The 25,937-nt window shown below is 38.5% G+C and overlaps 1 protein-coding gene across 2 annotated transcripts in view; it reads right to left on the bottom strand.

Annotated features, from left to right (window-relative positions):
- Positions 1 to 25,937, bottom strand: part of CPNE4 (copine 4) — a 225,490-nt gene that overhangs the window by 72,034 nt on the left and 127,519 nt on the right. For both annotated transcript variants that reach the window (XM_050315604.1, XM_050315595.1), the window contains 3 exons: positions 23,541 to 23,615; positions 19,436 to 19,519; positions 18,411 to 18,500 (listed from right to left, as the gene is read on the bottom strand). In XM_050315604.1, coding sequence (XP_050171561.1) covers positions 18,411 to 18,500; positions 19,436 to 19,519; positions 23,541 to 23,615 — 249 coding nt within the window. The remainder of the gene's footprint in view (positions 1 to 18,410; positions 18,501 to 19,435; positions 19,520 to 23,540; positions 23,616 to 25,937) is intronic.

Below are 25,937 nucleotides of genomic sequence, written 5' to 3'. Positions count from 1 at the left end.
TTATGTCATGTGGTTTCAGTTTACTCCCAGTTTAGGGACAGGACTTGAAGTTAAAAACTTCTTTCATATTTATTCTCTAGTTCTACATATTCATCCAAGAGAAACACTGTTAACAAGGTCTTTTGAATTCCAAATATCAAGATCCCTTCCAGGCTAAATCATTCTACAATTTTGTATCCATCTCTGGGTATCTAGATCCAAAACACTAGCAGAATACAGAGTAATTACTCTCACTTTTTCCAGGGGAGGACTCCTGAAACTTAGGGAGGTCTGTTATCCAATGACTCAGTACACACCCAGGCCTGAAGAACACCTGCTATCTCATCCCAGCTCAGAAAGCCTTCCTACAGTGTAAGTCACTACAGTGATATGCTTTACTCCTGCTATTAATATAGTGGATATGGTAAAATATAGAAAGACTTCCGAGGGGGCTTTAAAAGTAAATGTAACATCAATAAAATCCATAGGAAGAAGAAAAACAAAACTTTAGAAGTTCAGGTATTACTTTGCCTGACCACGATGTCAGAACTGAAAAAGAAATGGCTAGAAGAAAGTTAACTTACCAGTCCTGAATGTTACAATATATTATCCTTTTTGGATATGTGATTGTTCTTCTTCAGTTACCAGTTGTCGTGGTTTTGCCCACCAGCCCATCCCTGGGGCTGAGGATGGTTTTGTCCAGGTGATTTCCGGACAAAAAACCAATCAAAAAGTTCAATGACGCCTTTGCTAATTACATCTTTAAGAAAACGGAAGAGAAGGTTGGTGTGGCGCAGTTGAAATTAGGAACAGCAGCCATGTAGGAGAGACGCGGTGGGCCCGAGGAGGGCCAAGGCCCCCTCCTCCCCGGCTTGGGCCGGGGGGGGCAGGTGCAGTACTGAAGCCTCCCTTCTCTCTGGTGAGAGAGTGAAGAAAAAAAAGTTTAAAAGACGAACTGCTTAGATGAGAAACCGCTGTAGAAGAATTCCAGCCATGAGATAAGAGAACTTCCAAGGTCAAAGCTGCAGTTGCAGGAGAGAGAAGAAAAGTTCGAAGAGGGGAGAGCTGCTTTTTCTCCCTTCCGCTCTCCCTCCCTTCAGCAGGGTAAAAACTGAAAAATAAAACCCTGCCACCTGTAGAAGTTTGTTGGGGTGAAGAGACCCCCATGCGGCTCACAGAGGAGCTTGTGGATGCACCAGAGATTTGTGACTTTAACAGAGAGAAAGCCTTATGCTGGAGTAAAAGCGGCTCAGATGAGGCAGAGTCCTGTTAAAGACTTTGTGACCCTCGAAGGGGATGATGCTTATGCTGGAGCGAGACGACTCAGATAAGCTTGGGATCTCAGTGAGAGATCCATGCTGCTGCTGTTGAAGATTTATGACCCTGACGGGTATTAGAACCTACGCTGGAACACAAAACGGTTCAGGTAGGGATGTTGGGATCCATGTGTGGGATCCGTGCTGCTGGTGCTAGAGAGAACCTACGCTGGAGCAGAAAATGGCTCAGGTGGGATATTGGGATCCGAGTAAGGGATCCAGACTAGACTCATGCCGAGAAGTCAATCAAGGACTATTCTCCCATGGGGAGGGACCTCCGTAGGGAAACAGGGGTGAACTCTTAAACCATTATCCCCTGTAACCCTGTGGAAGAAGATCCATAGTAAGCAAGTGTCCCCTTGCAAGTCTATGGAAGGAGACCCTTCAGGGCCTGGGTAACCCTCAGCCTTCGGTTTTAACCCAGGAGGGGGGTAGGCCCAACCCTGGAGGCCAACACAGAATAAGAGAGAAATAAAGAAGTTCCAACTGCGACGAAAGTGCTGCAGAGTTACTAGAGAGAGAGAGAGAGCTGGAATTCCAAGAACAGAAAAGGACTGCTTCTCCTCCTTGGACTGATATAAAGGGAGGTGGGGGGAGAAGCATCTTCTGTAAATACATAATACCTTTTACTTAAGTAGAATTGTTGTAAATATAATTCTTTAGTTTTAGTTTGTTAATAATAAATACTCATACTTTTTTTTCAATTCAGTCTCTTTTTGTCTGCATAAACCTTCTCTCAACTAATAGTAATTGTATGTAGGGGTATAAAAGTAAATTGAACCAGGGCAAAACCACGACACCAGTGGAGAGAAAAAATAGAACAGGAGTGATGCTCTGATATGTATTTGCTTTAAAGTAGGTTTGATACAAAATTCAAGGTAAGGTAAGAAAAGGTCAGATATAGATATTAAAATCAAATACTTCTTGACGTGTTAGGATCCACTTGTCTTTCATTAACTGAGATATAATAGCCATTGTCGACAACTGAGAAATGTATGAAACAATTAATCCCTTTATGGAAAACACTTTATGGAAAAGAAGCAATGGAAACTCCAAAGAAAAATGAGATCATATAATCTTTCAAAAAAACCCACAAAAAACTCATAAAAAGGAGTCTCACTGAAATGTCTATTTCTGTCTCTCTGTGAGTTAAGTACAGACAGCAGAGGGGAAGGTGGGCTAAAAAGCACTGGAAAATCAAAAACAAAGTAGTAAAATAGTTTTGGTTTAGCAGAAAATAACTTGAAAGTATGAGCAAGGAAACTGCCTGCTGTGTTCAGTGTCAGGACTTCACACTTTTTCTGTTTTAAAATACCCAAAAGCGAGGCTTAATCAGAAACACTCCTGAGTTCTGAAACAAGTGTCCATCTCTAAGATGTTTAAGTATAGCATGGGTCAATAAGAACTACTTTTCATTAATTGCAATGCACTGGAGATAGGTCATAAGCTAGAAAGAAAGAAGAAAGAAAGCTAGTGAGAATTTTAATTCAGAGCAATCTTTTATTTGGCACAGAGAGGAAGGAGAGAAAATAAGTTGATAGTTTGTTGGTTTGGGTTTTTGTTTGTTTGTTTTTTCTTGGTATTATTTTTGTTTGTTTTGGTTTTGTTGGTTTTTTTGCTTGGTTTTCTTTTTTTTTTTTTTTTCTTTCCAGGTACTACTACCTCATTTTTATAGATAAAATCACTCAAGTCTGGAACAGGAAAAGGAATTAAGGAATTATTAGTAGCATGGCAATGCCACATGAAAAATTGATTTTCAAGGAGGCGAAGCTTTAGGCAGCTTGTTTAGCCTTTACAAAATCAAAGTTAAAAGAGCATAAAAGAAGTAATTTATTAAGCTGTTCTTATAAACTCCAAGCACAATTAATTTCAATATACCAGTCTGTTCATGTTCATTGAATAAAAGCATTCATAGTCAAATATGGTTATATTTCTCAGTTGTAAGAAAAGAAGGTAAATGGAACATGCAGTTGCTCCTTGCAGTGCTGTAACACTGATTTGAGTAACACTGTCTCCTGTAGATGAAAACAGTATTTTATCACAAAGCTAATGGCAGTTTACCATCTCAAGTAATATTCTGAATTTACAAGGTAATTTAAGATTCCCAGAATATATTCAAGATACTTCGTTTACAAAATATACCGGGTAGAACATTAAAATGACTAATCAGCGGTCCCTTTTCATACATGACAGCTGAGGAATGCAGATCTTATTTATATGAAATGTATTCCTCCAAAATACGGTTTTCTGCAGACCATGAGGGGGCTTCAATCAAGCACCTGAACAACAAAGATGCTGACTTTATGCTGCCTGATCCCCAGGAACATCACCTTGAGCTCAACACTCTCCAGTCTCCTGGCACAGGAACAGAACTACGTGAAATGCTATCTTTACTGGAGGTTGCAAAATATATTTCACAAAATTTCCCTGTTGGATCCAAAGTGATTGAAAAAAAAGAAAAAAAAAATTTAAAAAAAAGAGTCATTGGGGTTTAATTCCTAGTTTTAAAATTTAAAGTAAGAGAAGAAAATTTGTCTATGAAATTTTATCTTGAGAAGGAAAAATTAAGTACTTTTATTTTTGGGGGGACTTCTTTTGATGCTTCAGTCTGGTAAAACTGTTGTAGATTCAAATTATTTTATCTGAACCCCAAAAGCAGGAGGTTTAGGGAAAAAAAAACCCCAAACACCTGAGATGAAAATCCTGACAAACTTTGTCCCTTTGTATTTATGTTGGGTTTGCAAGACATATCTTAAGCATTAAGATGGTATGAAAAGAGGGATGCGGGAAAAAGGGAGAGAACATGCCACTGTCCCGAGGCTCTCCTTCAGCACAGCATTGTGTTGGCATAAATAGGCTATTCACTAAGTGCTCTTGTGGGATTGCAGTTGTAGGACTCTTATTGCAGACTTGTACAGATATTTCTCTCTCTCCAGTATGGGAAGTGGAAGTACACATCTAAAATCACGAAAGCATAGCTAGATTTTGTGCAAACAAAACTAGATTTTGTGCAAACTTTCCTAAAAGCTGCAGGACAGTGTCTTTGAAAAATTACTAATAGTTCTGATTGTTTCTGACAAGTAAGAGTTGTGCAATATTGAGGCATTGTAGCAGTGGATATCCATGAGCAGCATAAATTGATAAAATACGGAAGGTGAAGGAAGCAGGTCTTGGCAACTATTAACAGAATAGTGTTTACAATAAAACCATCTTTTAATTTTTCTCAGTCCTGGTAAACAAATAAGGGAAGCTTTCAGTATTTAAAATATGCCCATGTTTTGCAGAATTCACTGGAATCTAGTGTTTGGGGTTGTGAAGGATCACTGCACCTGCATCTGCAATTGGGGGACATATATCCTACATCCAGCATACCACAAGCAAAACTGATTCCAGTTCTGGCCTCTGCTAATGCTGTACTTCACTAAACACAAATATTTAAAAAACCCAACCAACCAACCAAAAAAACCACAAAAAAAATCCCCAAAAAACAAAACACAGGCAAACTTCTGCATGCCTTTTAGATGAAAGGGTGCTTAAAAGTAATATCCTGTAGAGAAAACATTTGGTTTTACAAAAAAACTCAGCTTTTTGCCTATAAAGGAATGTTCGCCTCTACAGGACCAAATAAATTAGTATCTGACTTATTTCTTTTCTCCAAACTTCACCTTTACCTCCTAAGCTCCTCTAAATATCTATCCTACAACTAATCTTGATCTTAAATTTGGTGGCAAGTCTATCCCTGGGCAGAAAGTGCCCAGTTACGAAGTGGTGATCAGAATGATGTCTTGCTTTCTATAGAAAGGAAGGAAATTACCAGTCAAAGAAATCAGCACCAGAAGCTGCACAGATCAGGCTCTTACATCATTAAAGATTGAAGGAAAGAACTCAAATGTCAACAACTTTACAAGTACATGCTTAATGCTCTGAACAGCCAGGAAAATGGGAGCAAGTCAGACTAGGAGAGCAGGCAGGGAACATTACATTACCAGGATTACCTGTATTTTACTTTTACAGGTCACCTTAAAGCTGTGTAGTGTTGAGGATTCAAAGCTCTTAAGGAGATTAAAGGTTCAAGTGCTGTGAACAAACACATTTAGGCTACTAAAATCACAATTCTAAACTTTAAAATGTGCGGGAGATTATTATGAGTATGAGTTAGTGATTTTTAATTATTTCGTGCAAGTTTTGCATATTCATAAGTCTGCTTGGAGTAGCACACACTGCATTCTGATGAGGAATGCCATTATTTCACAGTCTTAACACAGCTTCAGTGTAGCACCAGACAAGGTTTCAGGGGCACTGCAGCAGACTCACAGTTTAAAATGTCCATAGTGACAGTGGGGTCTGATACTACGACAGCCTCAATTCTAACCACATACAGCACCTCCTGTTGCCCAGCTCTGGCCCATCCACTCTGCCTCACCTCTGCCCTGCCCAGGGCTGGTAAGGTTTAATCTGCATGAAATCCTCATACCCAGAATGGCATGTGGAATGGCTAGAGCCAAGCCATGCTTCTGCTTCCCCCACCTCAGCCAGCCTCTGCCAAGTGTCAGAGCTGGAGCATGAAAGACTCCCAGAAGAGGGGCAAGGGATGGAGTATGAACTGTAGCAGAGGGATCCCACACTCAGAACAAAGTGGGAAAGCATAAACGCTTTTTTACCACACCCAAGACAACCACAAGGTGAAGTCCCCCAAAGCCTGATCCTGACTGTTCCCAGACAGCTCAGACTGGTGGGGAGCAGACGCCTAGGGAGGAACAAGACACCCTTCCCTTCCCACAGGTATCTCTATCAGATAATCTGCTTGTGTCCTGATACCTTTCTTTCTCAGTAAGAGTGTCATGAAACATTTATGTGATAACTTTCAGCACTGCTTGGGTCAACATAGCTCATTTATTAATAACATTTATCATCAGTCTGCAGCAATATTCATATACCCCCACCACCCCTGTTCCCTTTTATTCATGAATGGTTGCTTGTGGTATTATGAAGAAACTACCCTTGGAATATCCCAATAGGCAAATTTTTTACTCCCATATTTTAGCCTAGTCATGAGTCAAAGAGTCATTTTTGGCACAACGCTAAGTACTTTTTCAATATTTGGAAGTTCAAGAGTCTGAAACGCTGTTGTCTGTCTAAGAGAAGAATCGTGACTCCCTAATGTGAGTAACCTACTTCTTAATTAGTCCGTAAAAACAAACCTGTCCTTCCAAACATTTGTCATCAGATTTTAAGATGTTTTTCTTGCAACTAGAAATGGATTCATTAAAAAAAAAATCAAAACACAAATAGCTGATATCAAACAGGGATTCTGTTTAAGGGCAGTATTTTTATGAAAAATGTATAAGCTGATCTATACAAGAAAGAAAGGCAGCAGAGGGCTGTGAATGTGTAACCAGGGTCAGGATGAGTTCTTGAAGGCATACACAGAATTCCCTATGCTCTACTGTAGATGCCACAGAATAGTACAGGACTAGACTGGCTTATCTATGTATTTATACACAGCAAACTAAACACATTTGAGTTCTAAACAATCCATTTACCTTTCACCTTTTCATGAAATTTTACTGGAGCAGAAGAAACGCTGCAGAATGACCCATTAGCAGTATGTATATCAAATTGGTACGAATATGCACAGTTTCTCAGATAATGTAGCCCTAACCAATTAGAGCTTTTTCAAATGAAAATTAACACTTAAATTTCATTTTGAAAGCTACAAGCATTCAGCACAAGAAAATGTTAAGAGTACATGGTATCACTATCATCTTTCTGTCAGATTCTAGCAAATACCTAGAGAAAGACTATATAAGAGAAGGAAAGGTACATTCGTCTTTACCATATTCTTCCAGTTACTGACAGTCAACAACTTTGTATTGTCTTGAAGCTGGAGAGAGCATCTGCTATATGCTGTCAAAAGCCAGCCAGAATGCAATAACCACTCATGAATTTGTCTAGTCACACTTTTACCATATTTACAGATTTTGGCCTTCCAACATCCTTTGACAACATATCTGTATTCCATCACTGAACTGTGCTGTATAGAAATAGAACTTCCTTTGTGCCTGGGCACAGTGATTTTCAAGTTCATGCACTCTGAGGACACCATTTCCTCGTAATTTCCTCAAAGTTATTAAGGACTTCAGAGCTACCTCTTCAAGGTTATCTTTTCCTAGCATGGAAAAGAAATTACTATCAGTAATTAGCCATCAGTGGGCTTGTAGCAAGCGTGGGTAGAGCCCTTCTCAAATCTTCGTTCACAAAGCCTAGCCATGATGACGATGACTATCAGTAAATTCTGGAATTTCCCAGAAATAAAATAAATAAGGAAATTCAATAGGAACTCAGGCTAGTAATGTAATAGTCAATAATGTAAGAGGTGATTAGTGGATCTGAACAAACCTTAGGCATTTGAAATCTAAAGAGTTGTCTAAGAGATCAGTTGCTGATGTTGTTGCTGTTACTATATTGTAACTTCAGTCCAAGGCAATTTAGAGTATACAGGGCAGGCAAGCCATAGCCTTTTTTATGATCTCTTCTAAAAGAAGACTAAAAGACTTCACAGTCTGTAATACTGGTGCTATTAAGAAATGATTTCTAACATTACTCGCCTTCTCTTTCACTTAAGGATGTATGAGCAATCCACGCAGTTTTCTGGAGGGGAAGGATTAGTACGTCTGTGAAAGGAAACAGTGACACTTTTAATCTCAGGTGAAGCAGACACAATGGCTGTCATGCTCAGGACACGAATCATCTCTAAGGTCATAGAAAAGTCTTATCCTCAACACAGCTTCCACATCCTTTGAGGTGTTCCATGGCAGCAATGAACTGAATACACTAAGCTTTGAATGATTCTGTTGAGCAAAACTATGAATAGTGTGGTGGAAATAGCCACATGGAAAGGGGAAAGGATTGCTGCACCACAGCTGGCTGGTCAGTGAAGAGCCCTGAAGAGCTGGAGTTGCCAGAGTGGAAGCTCAGAGGAGAGGGGGGACAAGAGAACACCTTTCTCCCAGGCTTCCTGAAAAACACGCTAGTGGCATTGCTCTCGGTGAGCAAGCCATTAAAATAACTCCACTGTCCCTAGTGACCAAACAGCTTTGGGTTTCTCCATGTCTGAGGGAGACTGGGATAAAGGTGTCACAAGCTTTATCTTAACCAAATCCCACTCAAAGCTCTGAGCTAGTGGTAGCTAGTGGTGGTAAAACTTCCTTGGTATGCTTCAGCAGTTGTAACACATGAACAGAACAACAAATATCCACAAACACACTGAAGTCTCTGATCCCAAGAGCCTTAATTTCTTCTAGTATTACCTCAAAGAGGTCGGTGATCAGCTAATGTTTTTTTTTAGTGGAATCCTGTAGAGCATAGCTATCAAACATTTTCCAAATTATTTAGAGAACCATCACGCGTGACAAGCATGCTTACTTTAGATTTGGTAAAGCAGATAAAACACTTTTATTACAAAACATAACTCCGTTATGTAAGGTGCATATACATTATACACATGTACTTACACATTACAAAGTATGTGTTCTGTCTAGTTGGGAGGAAACATGTTTTTGGAAAATGAAAAATGCAGATCTAAATTTTAACAGCGTGTGTGTTAGGTGACATCACTGTGTAAGCAAGGACTGAATATATATTTTCAGTGTAAGACAAAGTTCACACTTTCCAAGTGACCACTATGTACTGAGACATCTTCTAAAATATTTAAGTCTAGATGCACTTAATAGCTACTTCTGCCCTAATTCTGCCTAGAATATCACAAACATTAATTTATAATTAGGTCCCTGAAGATACTTACTGTATTTTTTTTTTTAACAAATGTATTATTTTGCCTTAAATCTGACTCTGTTACGTTCCCTGAAAATACTACAATCTAAAATACACATATTATCTGCAGCATGTAGCCATTTTTGCATGGCAGTATGTTAGCATATAAACTACAAAATACAATTCATGAGAAGAATTTTAAGGTAATCTTTCAGCTTAAGTATATAGTTCATAGCAAAAGATATATTTATTACAAGATTTAACAGAAAGAGAATGATTTCCATGAGTGTGTAATTTTTGATTTACACAGTAAAAAAAGATATCTGAAAAGAAACCAAAGGCCTTTATATGTTGGTTATGTGTCAGTCAATGCAAGGATTTGCTACTTTATGAGAGACTGAAATGAGATTGTCTAGAAATTGCCTTTCCTATTCTTTCCAGTCTCAACAAAAAGAAATGAAAAAAAAATATGAAAAACTGGTTAGACTTTCATTTTTTTTCCCATTTTTAATATCATGAAATACTGTAAGTCACACAGCAAAATGTCCTGTAGACACAAAGGCAGGAAACTGATGGATTTTCTTTAAGATATGCAACACTTAAAATTCTCTCACTACAGCATTCAGCTGTTTTACAAGGTTACAGCTAAGTCTAATCCTGATCTGCCTTAGTGAAAAAAGAGCTTCATTCCATTATTTTAATTCAAAACTGATTTCTAAACTTCAATAGTAAGCAGCTCTGCAGCTAACACTGGGGTTTTTAAGGGTGTTCAGAGCACTATCGACACAGGGATATGAAAATCAGGAAGAATGTAGAGGTCATTGAATTAACTGGCATCCGGTATGCCCACCTTGCAGTGTGGAACTGATCCAGGGCTGTGCTTTGTTTTATTTTAAATGGTCCCCAGAATGGGATTATCAACTTATCAACTATTGCCCTGTGAAGGAACCAGATGTTTCTGATTTGGAAACAGTGAACAGCAGTTGTAGGAGCCTCTGTTTCATCTCAGAGGATTAAAACTCAGTTTCAAAACAGCTCAAGAGAGGGAGAGAGAACCCTTCAAAACATTTCTCATACTGATGACTTGTATAGGAAAGCTGTGGAAGGCTGTATTTATTTGTCTTGGGATGAAACCATGGAGGCAGTAATGAATTGAAAAATCTCCTTTTACAGGGTGAACTCTTTAAACTTGGTCTGTCAGAGTCATCCAATGGATGGGAGAAAGAATCCTGTCTCTCACTAGCCTGCTACTTTTAGTCTCTTCAGTCTTCTACCACCATCTTTATCAGTAGCCCCTGGAGATGTGAATGTCACCTCTTTTCTTTTTAAGCACTGTATATCAAATGATCTCTCCTTGTGCAATCCACTTGGACCCTTAACTGTTGTGACAACACTTGTCATTCAGATAGCTCTTTCATCTTCAAAGCACTTCACAAACATCAATTAACCCAAATCTAGATTAATTAATCTGACAATTAATTTGCTATATATCCAGCAGTTGCCATAATGGAGAACAAACTATTGTCTGTTAAGGTCATTAGAATGAGCTCACTTGACTCTAACAAATAGGAGATCAAGTTCATTTCTTAATTCTATTTCTCTCTCCTTAATCTTAACTGCAGTCTGGTATTTTTTTCCATGGCATATTCAACTGCTTTATCAAGAATACAGCCAAGGAAAGGCAACATAAAAAATGGAATCTGTAAGCTGAGATCACACACACACAGGGAGTTAATCAGTTCTGTTTTAAGGGTGATCTTAAATCTTGCATCCTACCTGCACAGAGTTTGTGAAGATTGATCAGGTCAGTCTATGACATGTTCAGATAAATCAGGGTTCCAAACACACTGCTGCAATTAGTGAATTCAGGAGGCACTCGTATTATAAACTGATTGCTAAATTATAGATTAACCCAAACTGACCAAACACAGTGACTGGTTGCAGCAAATTCCCCACAGTCACTGTAGACCTTACAAAGTAGGCAACTTGAGTTTTTAATAATCAGTGTAGCACCTGCTAGCACAGGCAGATAGAGAGAACAAGGGGAATATGAGAGAGAAAGGAAAAGAAACATTTACTAGAAAAGTAGGTCCAATGGTATTTGTGCAAGGAAGTCTCAGAAACTGGCTTTTACAGTTTTTCCTCAAAATAATGTATCATTCTTTCAGAAGACTGTATTAAAACTCCTACACTAATTAAGCAGTATGCACTTACACAAGTATTTCTCTTAGCTTACTAAATATAAACCTCATCCTAATATTTAAGCCTATTTTTTTGTTTCTTTTGACCACCAAGAAGGAACTTTTTATTATCTAAAATTATCAGCTGCACAGTTCGCTTTAGAAGAACTTTGCTGAAAAATCACAACATGATAACAACCTTAAAACGGCTAATAAATATTATTCAGACTATAAATAAAGATTTGCACTCTTGAAGAGTGAGGCAATTATCCTACAGGTTCCAGGAAAATTTCCTGACCTAATAAAAAAGAAATGACTTACTGAAAAAGTTATTTGAAAGCATCTTTTGATTCACATTGAAGACATGTAAAGGTTGAGGCCTCTTTTCTTGCTTTTGAAGACTTTCTAAAGAAGGACTCCATATGCAAATACCTCTTCAGCAACATCAGGGTAAGCAAGCCAGGAATGATTGGCTCCACTGGCATTAATTTGGTGAGTAAATTGAAGGGAAAATGTAGAACTGCTTAGTTAATTAGGTATGACTGAAATCACCCAATCAAGTAAATAACCAGCAAGTCTAGCCTATTCTGTAATTTGTTCTTGGTGCCATTCTCTTTCTACCTGGAATTAAAAGTGCAAAGAAAACAACAACAATAAATGAGTCTTCTCTTATGGAACAGTGTGAAATCCTTCAGTTTATGCCTTTCTAATCATCATTTGACACTGCTTGAATTGCCTTTTGTGCCACATGCTTTTTAAAATCCTCCACAAATTATTGCTGTTGACCATAAACTGTATCTTTCCACATTAGTGCTTCAAACACTCTGACAGTTAAAGTGTGAAAGAATAAGAGCACTAATGGATTTGTCTAAATTTATTACTTATTCCTTGTATCTTTAGCTTTACTTGGCCTTCTTCACAGGTTCTGCTCAGTTACTTTCACTAGCAGCTTTCAGAGGTACTGAGGGTTTATTGAAGGATAATAGTTTATAACATACTAGTTTATAGTATAAGCAGAGCTGTAGTCAAGTATTAAAGGTCACTGAAAGCTTATTGATCTAGAGAACACTGCAGTAATAACTCAGAGAATATAAAAACAACCAGTACTATTTGCTTTTCTTAACTCAGAATGGAGCAGACAATATATTTACAGACCTGTAATAAAAATTTTTTTCCCTTAATGGTCCAACATATAGCATGAAAGAATCAACATTTTAAGAAATCAGATGGAAACAGAAGGTTACAACTATCTGAAGAAGACCCAATGTTCTACCTCCAAAAATGCCATAACAGGCACTGGGGAAGAGACTGTTATCTTAATAACAAGTTTTTAATTTAATGATTTTAATTAATAAAATTAAAATAAAGTGATTGGCTATTTCCTTCCAGAATAATGTAAAAATCTTTCTTGTAGGCTGTAGAGCTTCTTCTATTAACATTGTAAACAAGGATCACATTATATAATAGTATATTGGGTCTGGCTCAGCTGGAGTTCATTTCCCCATAGTAGCCAAGGTCAACCCATCACAAATAGTATCAACAAGGCAGAAGAGGCACTAAATAGATTATTAATTTAAGCAAAGTGTAGTTCTATCAAGAAGACCTTGTTAGCAATGACCTACCAAAAAAATAGTAGAAAATTCATGGTCTATGAAAATTCACTTTGGAAAGGGCCATGTATTGCTATTTATCAGAGTCTTAGGGCTGAAATTAATTGAAAATCACATGACCTTTAAAACTTCTGAATGCATCTCACTAGAGTATACTAGTATCATAGATATACTGGGACTTCCAAGCATTTGCAGATAAACCCCTCAGTAGAAAATCAAACATAGAATTCATGTGCTAAGACACAGCTACTCCAACAGATTGTATGGACAGAGCCAAGGAAGTCAACTGGACAAAAGAGAGAATGAAGAAGAATGGCAGAATCAGGTTTTGACCTCCTTAGAAGTACACAGGAAGAGGCAACTTTCCCATGGTTATCCAAAAGTAAAAATCAGTGCTGTCTCAGGGCTTCATGCTGCAAATTCATACACTCTGAGGCCTTATAACCTGATGTAAGGAGTAGCCCTGGTAACCATGGCTGTGGGTCCCACGCACAACTGTGCGTGCACTAATTTCATTTGGATCATTATCCGTAATCTGGGTTAGGGAGGGATGAAACAATAAAAAAATTGACAGGAATGATACAGTTGTAACCTATAAATTTTTGAAAGGTAGAAAAGTATCTAATGGACATTCTTCTTCTGAAGATTTCCCCTATGTGGGTGGAAGATAGAAAGGACTTTCTATACAGATACGACATGTACGTCCCCCTCTCCTTGCAGCTTATCACTTCACCTCAACTACACTTATATTCCAGGGGTTTTCTTCCTCTTTTCCTTATGAACACAATTTCTTTTGGTGACATTTTCAGCAGAAAGATCTCAGCAGAAGATATAGACATATCTCTATGCCACGTGCCCTGTTTGGCCTGTTCATAATAAGCACATTGTTAGGTGTTTATTTCCCAAGTACTACAGTACATAATACCAAACCAAAAAGAGATTATTTTTCTGTGTACATTACCAGGACTCCTCTAGAAAAACAGGAACCCTGCAATTATTAGAATGGGTGGACAGTAGATGATTCCTACCAGAAAATACCCACAATAAAAGCCTATATTTCAGATAAAGCTTTGACAGCAACACACCTCACCCTCTGAAACCAAACTTGAATGCCGAAGTTCCACAATTTACAGGACCTTCAGCCCAGCAGACTAGGATAAAAACTGCCCCGAGAAGGATTATAATCATCACTCAGATTTGTCAGTAATTACTGTTGTGAACTGAAGCTCTTTACATATTAGAAAAGCAGTGTGCTAGTTTTGGATCGAGGAGGTATTTGTTCACTTCAGTGCATACACAACTTGTCTGTCCCATTAGCATTAAAAGAAGGTATGATCGACACTGAAGTGTGACCAGACCTCTCAGATGGTTTCAATGTCTGGGAAAAAAAGCTCTGTAGGTTCATAAATCTAATATATCCTTTTTATGATAAAACCTAGAGCAGCAATAATTGCAATAAAGTTTTACAAGGCGTCCTGAGAGGAATAAAATACTCACTGTTCTCTGCACCGCTGCTAAATAAAGCAAAATTAGGTTTTTTTAAAAAGCCCATCAGGAATTTGAATTAACAGACTTTGTAAAGGATGCTAGCAAAAGACTTCTGAGGCAGAGCCTAATTACTGGTTGCTTTGATTTTAGCGACCTTCTTTATCTTATCTTTCTAAACAGATATTTAAACCAGAAAGTTTCAAATGCCCAGACAGTGTAAAGACTGCTTTGAGTACAAGACTAATGAAGATCAAACTTCTGTAAGTTGATCTGTATTGTTTTAGTGGACTTTTCCCATTAATCCCCATTCCTCATAACACAAATCTGACCACTAATCTCCGTACCCATGTGATTTCAGAGGCAGAGATGAAAGGCCAAGACTTCAGTGCTACATAGAGCCTACAGAGGGAACCCAAAGGTAGCATCAGTTGTAGCACGTCTGCAGTTGTTAAGAAGTCTTGCAGAATTTCCACAAGTTCATATTTCTCTCCAAGAATTGCTGATGCCTCTTAAAGCCTTAACTCAGATTATGCTTTCCAGAGCGTGTGACAAACTAACAGCAGGTGTAGATACAAAACTACCCAGCCTTACACAATTACTGCTCACAGTGATCAAGCAATCTTGGCAAGAAGCTGATGCTCAGCAAGGCAGCTGGAATACACTAAATCTCCCCCACATTAAATACGACAAGGGAATTCTTCCAACACTGAGCAGAAACATACTGCTATATACTTTATGAAGTGAAACAAAGCAACTAAAGTCAAATGTTCCAAAATATGGTCGCGTCAAGGGTGGACTGCTCAGCCAATGTAAATTAAAATATAAACATTCATATGGTGCTATACCAGTCACAGACACTTCATCTCCCTAATTCTTATAATTTCCACTCTTCTGTCCTCACTGCCATCAAACTCCTAGGTTATAGACCATACAAAAAGGAAGCAAATAATCATCTGACAAGTGCTATATGTTATCTGTCAAATACAAGTGATTTTGGGGGCTGTTCTACCATAACAGACTTATCTTACACCCACTAAAAGTTATAAAGGGCCTGAATTTGAAATAAGTGTCCAGCTCTTTTCTTATTTTACAGCCATAATTAATTTTAAAGTATTCCTGCACTCATGAATGATCTGGTGCAAATCTTAGTACTTTTAGCTTTTCTGCAGATGACTGAATTGAAGCATCAGATACCTAAATCAGGGCCTGCAAACACTTGCATACACAAATAAAACCATGTAGTCTCTCAAAAAGAAAACAACAACAACAACAAAACAAACAAACAAACAGACAAAAAAAAACAAACTTGAAAACTCTGAATATGTTCATAAGATCCACCTTGCCCTGGTTTTCTTCTTTAGCCATACTTTCATTGATTTTCCCCTCATCTTCTCTACAGGCAGTCCTAAAGGACTATTCTTGTTCCTCTTCACTTCTCCCTTTTCAGTCTCTCTTTTGAAGTATCATCTGCAAACAATTTTGCTTACTATCTCTCTGCTCACAGCTCAAAGACCACCTTTATTCCCCGATCCATCTTCTTCTATCCAAGCTGAAATCTCAGCCTTTCTCATATCTTCTCACCTCAGCTTCAAAGAGATTAAAGCATGTCTCTCACAGCAGAACCACATTCCCCTACCCTTATGGACTTGCCACTTGCTCTGATATCCTAAGCTTCACACTTCATTTGCTTCTCTTCCTAGGTTTTGTCATCGAAGTGATTAAAAGGCCACATGTACACAATGCGGCGAAGGCAGTGCTTAGCTAATTCTGCTTTTCATTTTAGTGGCAGAATTCTGATCCATTTCTTGTCTCAAACATACACAGTCACATTACTATGGGATGTTACTCATTTCAGTTTAAGGTACCTCAAGAAGCAGATCCTGGAAAGCCAGGCACAACTGATTGCTCCAAGTGGCTGTCAGGTATACAGAGGACTGGGTGATTTGGGACCTTGTGACAAGGCAGAGACAGGTTACAACCTTCTGCATCTGGTTGTGTAAGATGCACCCTCGGAGTGGCTGCATAACACAGGTAATCTGCCACATTACATCTCTTCTTCAGCCTCTCAGCATTTCATATTTTGAATATACTGTGTTCTTTAGCACTGCCCCCTACAGCTCCTTTTCACCTGTCAGAATGCTGCAGCAGCTACAGCACTCCCACATGCTTTAACCATGTCACCTCTGTCTATATGTCCCACTGGAGGCCTGCCCTTATATAATGCATCAAAGAACTGCTCACCTTCCCTTTCCAAGCCTTGCATAGATCACCCCATTCAAAAGCAAAACCTCAGCTCACAGCCCTGCCTGAGCTTTGATGTGAACACATTGTTCAAATATGCACCATCTGTGCTTTTTCCAGTGCTTCCATTTTGTCATGAAGTAGCAGCCCAGGCATCAGAGGTGCCAATGGAGGTGCCAGCCATGGCAGTGCTCCTTGGCCTTCACTGTCCTTTGAGTCAGTCATATTACTACCCCTGGATGGCAGCTGCTCTTTTTCCCCCTTTTCCTTTCTTGGAGGTCTACATTGCTTATACAACACTGAGTTATGTGCTTATGTTCTGTGTTTCAGTCAACTAACATATAGCTATTTAATCTACCCAGGAAATTTATAAAATGGCAACCTCCCAAGATAACAAAGTCCTTACCCTAACTCTTCACGTTACTGTCATCCTACACATACTACAATAAATAACTCCTCCACTTTTCTTCATTTGCATTAGAAATCCTCTTCAGCCAATATTGTTAATTTTCCTTGCATTTTAAAATGGAAGCTGTTCTTTCTGTACAGCTCATTCTCTGCTTGATCTCCTACAACTCTATTTCAATCCCACTGAACATGCCAAACACAATATCTACCAGCTAAGGCGTAGATAGGACGATCTTTCACAACTGCTTCCCTGTACCACCTCAGATGCTGAGATTCCTTCACACATCTCAGGCACATGAACCCATCTCGTTTGCCCAACAGTGCCACAGGGTAACAGGGAACAAAAACAATTTATACAGTTAAACATTTATACCTGTGCCTTCCTCGTGCATCCCCAATGCCATACAAACATACACATACAAGCACTGCTGTCAATACCACCGTTGTTCCATAATAACAGGGCTAATTTTGTGAAGTTATAAATCACAATCCAAGCATCCATAAGATTCCTTTTACCCTTTCCACCGATCTGTGACATGCCTTGTAACATACCCACACCAGCATTTTATTTTTGTCTAGCTGCAAAGCACATCCTGCAGTATGTAATGAGCGAAAAATGGCAACGCTCCTTCTGCAGGGTTGTGCAGCCGTAATGATGAAAGAAGAAATGTTTGCATGGACAAAAGAAAATTCTGTTAGACAAATTTGGCATAAAAATTTTAAGAAAAAGGGAGGGAAAAAGCCATACTTTAGAGTCCAGTGTTCTTTTACCAGGTCCAAGAGGCTGAACAGACAGTGGGGACCAGTGCTCTTTGATATTTTTAATTAAGTATTAACCTTAAGCCTGATTAGAAGATATGAACAATGGGATATAGCCTTGATTGAATCCGAATTAGCCAAAAGAAGATGAATTTTTCTACACAAACCTCCAAGTCCCAAACCATCTGTCTTTCTGCTGACTCGTAACTCTTCCATTACTATGGCACATGTCTTTTTGTGGCCACCTTATTCTTCAAATATAATAACAGATCTCATATTTCAGTGTTTCTTTTACAGTAGGTCTCCAGATATAGACGTGAGGAAACAGCAGTTAAAATTGTGGTAGGGCTGCCTCTTCCCTTGAGTATACGTTCACCAGTTAAATGATGCTGGACTCAAATTATCCAACTGATTGAAAAAAAAACAACCCTTTTTTGGGGTTACTGTAAGAAATATAGAGTATAATCTATTGATTACAGTGGATTACCACTTCTCTGCATCCTTAATTTGATTATGGTAATCATAAAGCATCTGTGTGATCATTTTTTCCTTCAAAGAAGAGAGAAGTGCAGAATAGCAATCTACACTCGGAAAAGGGAGACAAACTTTCACTTTCTGTGAGTAAAGCTATTAAAAAAGTAGGAATGACTTCTGACCTTTAGCCTGCGGTCCTGGTCTCCACTGCACAGAGAATTTACAGACACTTTAAAGGTCTTCCATGCTGGATTTAAGTTATTCATCACAACCTGTGAGTGAAAATAATAAAGGGAACCATTAACATTTCTATATGCCCAAAAAGAATGCTAACAAGAGCCACAATTTTCAATACAGTATGTTCACCAGAAAAAGAAAGCAAGCAGAGCTCAGCTAGAGTTTTCAGAACAACATGCATGGAATATGTGTCCTTGAGCAACCTGTAGTTTGCAACACTCCTCTGGAAAGCCCCAAAAGGAGCACAGGTGGGAAATAGACCCATAATTCCCTGCATATATCATGTGTAAATCATGCTGAAGAGATTACTCCGGCACTGCCGTGCCTCAGTGAGAGTGTAACTGGCAAGGGACAGGTTATAGAACTGAACTGGAAGCCATGGAAGAGATGCAGGAGTAGGCAATAGGGATGGGCAACATCAATTTATAGGCACGTGGTTTGCCTTGCTAGAATGACTTAATGGAATCCATAACAGGCTTATAAACCCAAATACCTATCACAGCTCCATCCTGTACACTTAAATGCTGCTTTTTTCCATTTTTCCATTAGCATGGAAGCAGTAATATCACTGGGACACAAGAAACAAATGTAAAGCACTCAGATTACAAATCTCTTTAGCACCAGCACCCTGGGAGGAGGTAGAGAAGGTGCAACATAGCATTAGTGGGAAAATACGATACTGTCTGCAGCACAATTTCAGCTAAATATCATATCTATAACTATGGACCTTCAAACAGAGTATCTGCCAATTTGATTAAATTTGGACCTTTGGTTTCAGTATCATCTGCCTTTACTGTAAGATTCATAAGTCAAGACCTGATACCCACTAGCTAATAATTACACTAGAGTGTAACACTAGGAAGTGTTTTTAAACGTGTTTGCAAGACCATTCGTGACATGGGAGGCATAAACTATTCCTCCTCAAAGCCCATCTATGTCCTTGAAAAGTAAATCCAACTCCATCCCTTACCTCAGTCCTATGAACAAGTTGCTGGGTTGCATCATCATTCACACGAAAAATCTCCAGGAAAGGATCAGATTTGCTGAAAAAATCCTAAAATAAAATATAGGACAGGTTACTCTTGAGGATTCTTTTTCTTTGTGCTTTTCAGGCACAACACACTGGTGCTTCCCTGACTACTAATGACAAAGGAGAGCCAGTACAGTTTTAGAGAGACCTCTTGGTGTCTCTCAGCAATATGTCATTCTTGTCTTTGTCCCACAAGGTTTCCTGTGGCACTGTTGTTGTGCCCAGTTTGCCTATTTAATCATAGCATGCAAGAACTGTAAAATGTCATTTTCCCTTCTTACACCTAGTCCAGATTCCTGAGCTTTAGCCCCTTCATCCACGTAGCTTGTTTCTTTCTGCCTCCATACCTGTTTGGTGTTTTAATATCCAGTTTATGATGTCTTGAACTTTGAAGCTTATTCTACAGTGGGGTTGAATTTCACACTATTCACCCACACTCTCAAAACAGAAGTTAATTGGCCAAGACACTGTGTGCTACCAACTGTCAGGATGGATAAAGATGGTTAAAGATGCAAGTCCTCTTTAGGATGTGATAACATGGTCCATGCTAAGATGACAAACACAGAGGGGGAACGCAGCAAATAACTTGGTATCTCTAAGTAAAAGCAAATCTGTGACAGAAACTGAGGTTCATATGCATATACCCACTGCACTGTAGAACACCTTCCCCTAGCCTTGCATTCAGCTAACAACCCTAAACTTTCTTACATAAACCTAAATTAAGTTTCTTTCTACAGCACTGCTGCAGTTTGGCCACAGACACTTTTGTTTCAACATCTTGTTTATTCTGGACATGCTGGCTGCAGAGGCAGAGGAGTGGCTGGGTGTTAACCCTCCACAGCTGGAGGGGAAGCTTCAAATTTCTAACTGTAGTTTCAAATCCTTTCTTAATTTTCCGCTTCGAAAGAGCACATGATTAACTATAGATTTAGTATCTTGACTCCACTCAGACCTTGAAACTGCTAGTATAGACAGTGTTTTCTGCTGGATTATCAGTGCATAGCAAGGAGAACAAGCAGAGAGTGAGGATGCTGGTTAAATCACAGTGACACTAAAATCCAGAGTGTATAGGGTTAAAAAAGATAGAGTTGCCTCTTCTCACACATAGGTATACTGATTGAAGCTCAGTAAAAGCTTAATATTAGTAGGTTTTTTTAATCAAACATGAATTTGATAAGTTTTTTGAAAGAAAACACCTCAAAATCATACATCCAAAGAATGCACCCGGGAGTGCAGAAGAATTCAGAAAGGAAGCCAGTATTTCACGTAAGACTCAAAATATAGTATCTTTCCTAGCTGAGTATCATGAAGTTGAAATAGCAAATCAGCACAAGGGAAATAATTTTTAATATCTGGTTTTAACTACCAAGGTAATACCACATAAAGGGAAAGATTTTCATGCTGGATGATGGCTTATATCACTCCCTCTTTAATCCAAAAACAAAGCCTAATTCCTTTCAGAATTAGGTACAAACAAAAAATCCTTCTATATTGAAGATGCTTTGTGATAAGTAAAAAACGACAAGATGAAGAAACATTTGCTTTCATAGCTATTAACATTTTCAAAGCTTTTCGTTGTTATGCTGCATCTAACAGCTTTGCATTATCTTGAAAGAATATCCTCTGAAATGAGAATAGCAGCAATATAATGTGATGCTATTTTAATAATATTTAAATGATTAACATAATTCATTTGCTAGTGGTATAATGCACATCGTTCTTCCAGTATGTGCAGCAGTTACACAGTAATAACACATCTACATGGCTTAACCTTTAAAATTTTACCTACCTCTGTTTCTAAGCACCTAGTTTGACACATCCTTTACAGATTAATTTTTAGAGCATGACACTTCTTAGAATTCAGGTTTGGGGATTAAGTCAAAGGTCTCTCAAAAAAAGGCTGAAGTAGCCAAAAGACTAAAATTTTGAAAATTCTTCAGCAGCAAGACAGGACATTTGTGGACTTTTTTGGGAAGTAGTTTAATACTAGGGAACTACATAAAAAAAAAAGCAATATTAGCTTGTATTTTCCAGACGTTTGCTGGGGAATCTTTCCCACACAATAACGGCCTCTCTCAGACCAGGAAAAGCAGTTTGCCTTTCTCAGTGCTCACAATTTATTATAGCTATCATAAAAAACATAGCTGCTTGTTATGGTAATTGTGACACAGCTATTAATGCAATAGAACCTTCCCAAAAGTTATTGTTCCACTGTGAAGTGTTCTCAGTGGAGCTCTTGAAACAAAGATGTGCCATCTGAGCTGACAGGGCTTCAATAAAACATGAAAATGCAGTTATACCTTCCAAACAAGCACTGCAATAAAAAGTATAACCTTTATCTCTGCAAAGTCAGTTAACTAAAGGAAACTTTCATACCTGTCACTTTCCTATAATTTTTCACTGAATGTTTTAGCCACCCCTCCTGGAAGAAATGAGCAGGCTTTACTTGTTTTGTAGGTTCTCTAAAATTCTTACAATTTTACATGGAGAGAGTAAAAAACCCTCAACAAAACCTATTGTGCCTGTTAAATTATGCCAACAATTTTGTTAAATCTTAAAAAACCCTACAATTGTTGTTTACATATTTTTCCTTAGTGGAAGAAATGTATACATTTAAGGATCACAATCTAAATCCTCTTTCAAGGAACTCTCCTTTAAAGGATGAAGGAAGGAAATTCCTGTCCATTCAAGATACCACTGATGGTAATGGTTGGAAAGAATATTGTTGCAATATTTTGGACTGATCCTTCTCAACTTATCCCCCTAAAGTATTTTAACCACTCCCTAAAGTTGTTGCTCAAACAACACTGACCCCGCTCAGAATTGCATTCTGGCAGTATCCTTTTAATTTATACTAACAAGAACCATAAGTAATCATAACATTTAGAGCAGATTACATTCTACATTTGTGAAAAAGCAATGGCCAAGTGGAGTCTTATGTTGTATATATCCTCTCCTTTTTCTAGATGTGACAGCATGTGGAACAGGAAGAAACTTGAGTACAGGTTTGGAAATCACTTCTAAAGAAGAAGTTAATTCTTCTTTCACATGAGAAGCAAATTCAGGTCCAGATCATTTATGATTGCTAATGATCCTGAACACAGCAAAGTTATTTACCTGTATGTTCTAAATAAATTTCAGTACTATTCATCTTTCTGTGTACTTTCTGCTTGCCTGAGATTTGCCAGTACTATAAACCAAAAATATTTTTCATAAGTTACAACCTGATCTTGAAAATCTGATTTATGTATCCAAAAGTAGTCCCACTGATTTGATTTTAAGCTAATTACATGTCAAATGTTTACAAGAACACACTTGGAGAACCACAATCCTAAACTTCTGTACAGTGTTACCAGATGCTTCTAATTAGATGTACCTTCATATATAAGAAGGGACTATATACCTCAAATAATTGTATGTCTGCTAATACACTGAAATAACAGAGAGTTAAAATCTGGATTTCTTGGGCTGTAAGTTGCTTGAGAAGCTTATTATAAATAAATTGCTAAACAACAATTTTGTTAAATTGCTAAACAAGAAATTTTCAGAAAGAGGTAGTCATTAGAATCCTGAGTCATGTTTGAGTCAGTGGAGAGTTTTCTTATTAACGAGGGGAAAATTTTTTAACAGATACGCAAAAGTATATTTCTCATATTCAAGCCACATTTTGTTGAACAAAATGTCTATCATGATACTGCTGTTATGAAGTTTTCTAGCTTTATTTTAGGACACTTCAACAATATCATCTTAGACTACTTACAGAAAGTTCACTTCTCTAAGCACATCTGATCTGTGGCATTTTACATAATTAAATTGTCTTGGTTGTAGTGTAATTAACTTGTCTTGGTTTTAATTAGATTCCCTTGAGTTTGGTTTCTTTTTAATTACTTTGCAACTTGAGGAAAGTCTCGTTGTGAACATCCATCTGAAAACCCTGATGTGTTTAATAAAATAAGGCAAAAAATATCTGCCAGGGAAAATCTCATCAAATTGTATTTGCAGGCATTCTTATTTCTTTTGGTAAGGTTAATATCAAGCAGCTTACCTTGTCATCCAATTTCCGTGCACTGAATGAAAGTTCAACGTAGTCATCATTGCCAGACAACTCCTCAGCGATCACCTAAATGGAAAGCTACATTTGAGTTTTGCATGGTGTAATGAAAAGGGAGAGTGATGCCATTTTCCAGTGTGAAGACTGTAGACCCCATTTAGGAAACTGAAGTGAGGTACAAGTTAATATGTTTCTCTTTGCCATGAGGAAGTGCTGAGGGCGTTCAGTGAATTCCACCCTCAGCTGATGGATGCCACCCTGCTAAGCTCACAAACCTGAATCACTTTGTGTCACGTGACTATGCCTTGTCAATCAACCATAAATGGAAAGACATGAACATCTATCAGGGAATCCTTTTCTCTGACCAAGTACTTCTCAGATTGGACAATGGAGAATTCCACAGTCTCACAGAGTCCAAGGAGACAAAACTGCTATACAAGACTTGTACTATATGGGTCTAAAGCCCACTTATTTTTATGATGCTTCAGCATCATTTGGCAAGCTAAATGGGAAAAGGAGTGAAGTCACTTGTCCTTAGTTGCCATGAAAGCCACATCTACAGTAGGAGAGTTCTGCAATAACTACATTGGCAAAACCATTTACTGTAGAGTGAGTCAGAAGAAAGTAATACTAAAATATTGTAGTGTGATTCCTTCAGATGCCGCAAGCGATGCTGATAATGATGTCAGTCACTGTGTTGAGCGATGTTAAAAACCAAACCAAAACATAACCAACCAAAATTGCCTTCCTGAGTAAGACATTAAAAGAATTAAATTAAAAGACATAAAAAAAGGGGAGAGAATGTATTAAACAAACCTTCATTAAAAAATATTCTTTGAAACAGACCAGATTACATTCTATTTGACAGCTATAAAGTCTTTTCCCTATCTTGAGTATTCTCCCCAGAGATTAAACCTCCCCAAAACCCTATTTTCTGGGTGTTTCATGTCCATGGCCACACACTTAGCAGCCGTGTCATGTCCCCATGACAGCCAGGCTCTGACTGTCTCCACTGCAAGGATTCAAGGTCCTTGGGGAACCAGTGGGACACCCCAGCTATTCCTCAAACCAGCTTGACAGCTGGCAGCAGCTACTGACTGGACCGCAAAACATCAACCCATCAGAGGAGAACGTATTTCAGGAAGAGCAGCAGCTGCCAGGAGCAAGAGACACAAAGGAAGAAGAGGTAGGAGGCATGTGAGGCCACCCTAAAGACAATCCAGGAGGAGGCATGGAGAAGAGGATACTGTTGGGAACACAGTTGGAGATTCACTCTCGGAAGGATGAGCTTCATGCTGGATGAGGCACTTCTGAGGGTGGACTCCCACAGGTGAGCCTACGCTGGAGCAGACACACCCTTGAAGGGACTGTGGCCTGTGTGTAAGCTCAGAGCAGAGCTGAGAAAATGAGTGAAAAACAAAGAGCAGGAAAAAAAAATCACTGTTTTCTGATCCTGACCTATGCCACCTGTCACCTCACCAAAGGGACTGAGCACAATGTGCAATGAAGGCAAAGGGAATGAGACTATGAAGTGGACAGGAGAGGTGTCTGAAGTTGATCACAGGGAAAGGGGAGGAAAAGAAAGTTATTTTCCCTAAGAGTTTTTTTTTCTTATTTGTTTCTCAGTACCAGAATCAGTAGAATTTTATGCTGATTGGCAAAAAATTAAATTAAATAAAATTCCATGAGTTGAGACTATTCTGGCTGGGACACCTCACAGCAGTGAGCTGTGGTGCTTCTCCATGCAAAATATTCACATGCAGCCTCTTCCAGGCAAACTTGAGCTTGCTGGAAATTTGGCCCGTAGAGTTTGACACATTTCATGTAGTCTGATGGTTAAGCTGTATATGACCAACAGTGCTGTGGGATTTGCATACCAAGTTTCACAGTTACTTTTAACTGAAAATAATGAACCTGGTCTTATAAAGTTTGACAGACTTCCAACTGCAGAAGCTGAACTATGTTCTTTTGCATCCCAAGGCCGTATTATAAAATTGTGTAGATAAGACATTACACAGTCAAAGGGCTAAAAAAATTTCAGTAAAACGTGCCAAGACAGGACCTTTCAAAATCCTATGAAAAACTCACAATTCACTACACTGAACAAGTTAGGAAATTAGTATGTATAACTTCCATACTTGACAGACACCTGGTATATCCCCAGGTCAAGAAATAATGATAAACAATCTGGTTTTACTTATTCTGTTGAGACACCGAAGTTTTCACACAATATTTTTTGTCTGTGTTCAGTTTTCTCCCATTCAAGTGAAGTCAGCTTGCTCTTTAGTACTGCTGGTGAGAAGCCAAGGTCCCATATTTCATGGTCATCATCCAGTGCTAGGCCAGCAGGGACTATTAACTCATTTTCTCTCATCTTCTGTTTATCACAGT

The sequence above is a fragment of the Myiozetetes cayanensis genome, unplaced genomic scaffold (assembly GCF_022539395.1).
Source record: "Myiozetetes cayanensis isolate MyiCay16 unplaced genomic scaffold, myiCay2020 scf1, whole genome shotgun sequence".
NCBI lineage: Eukaryota > Metazoa > Chordata > Aves > Passeriformes > Tyrannidae > Myiozetetes > Myiozetetes cayanensis.
This window is presented reverse-complemented; position numbering and strand designations above follow the sequence as displayed.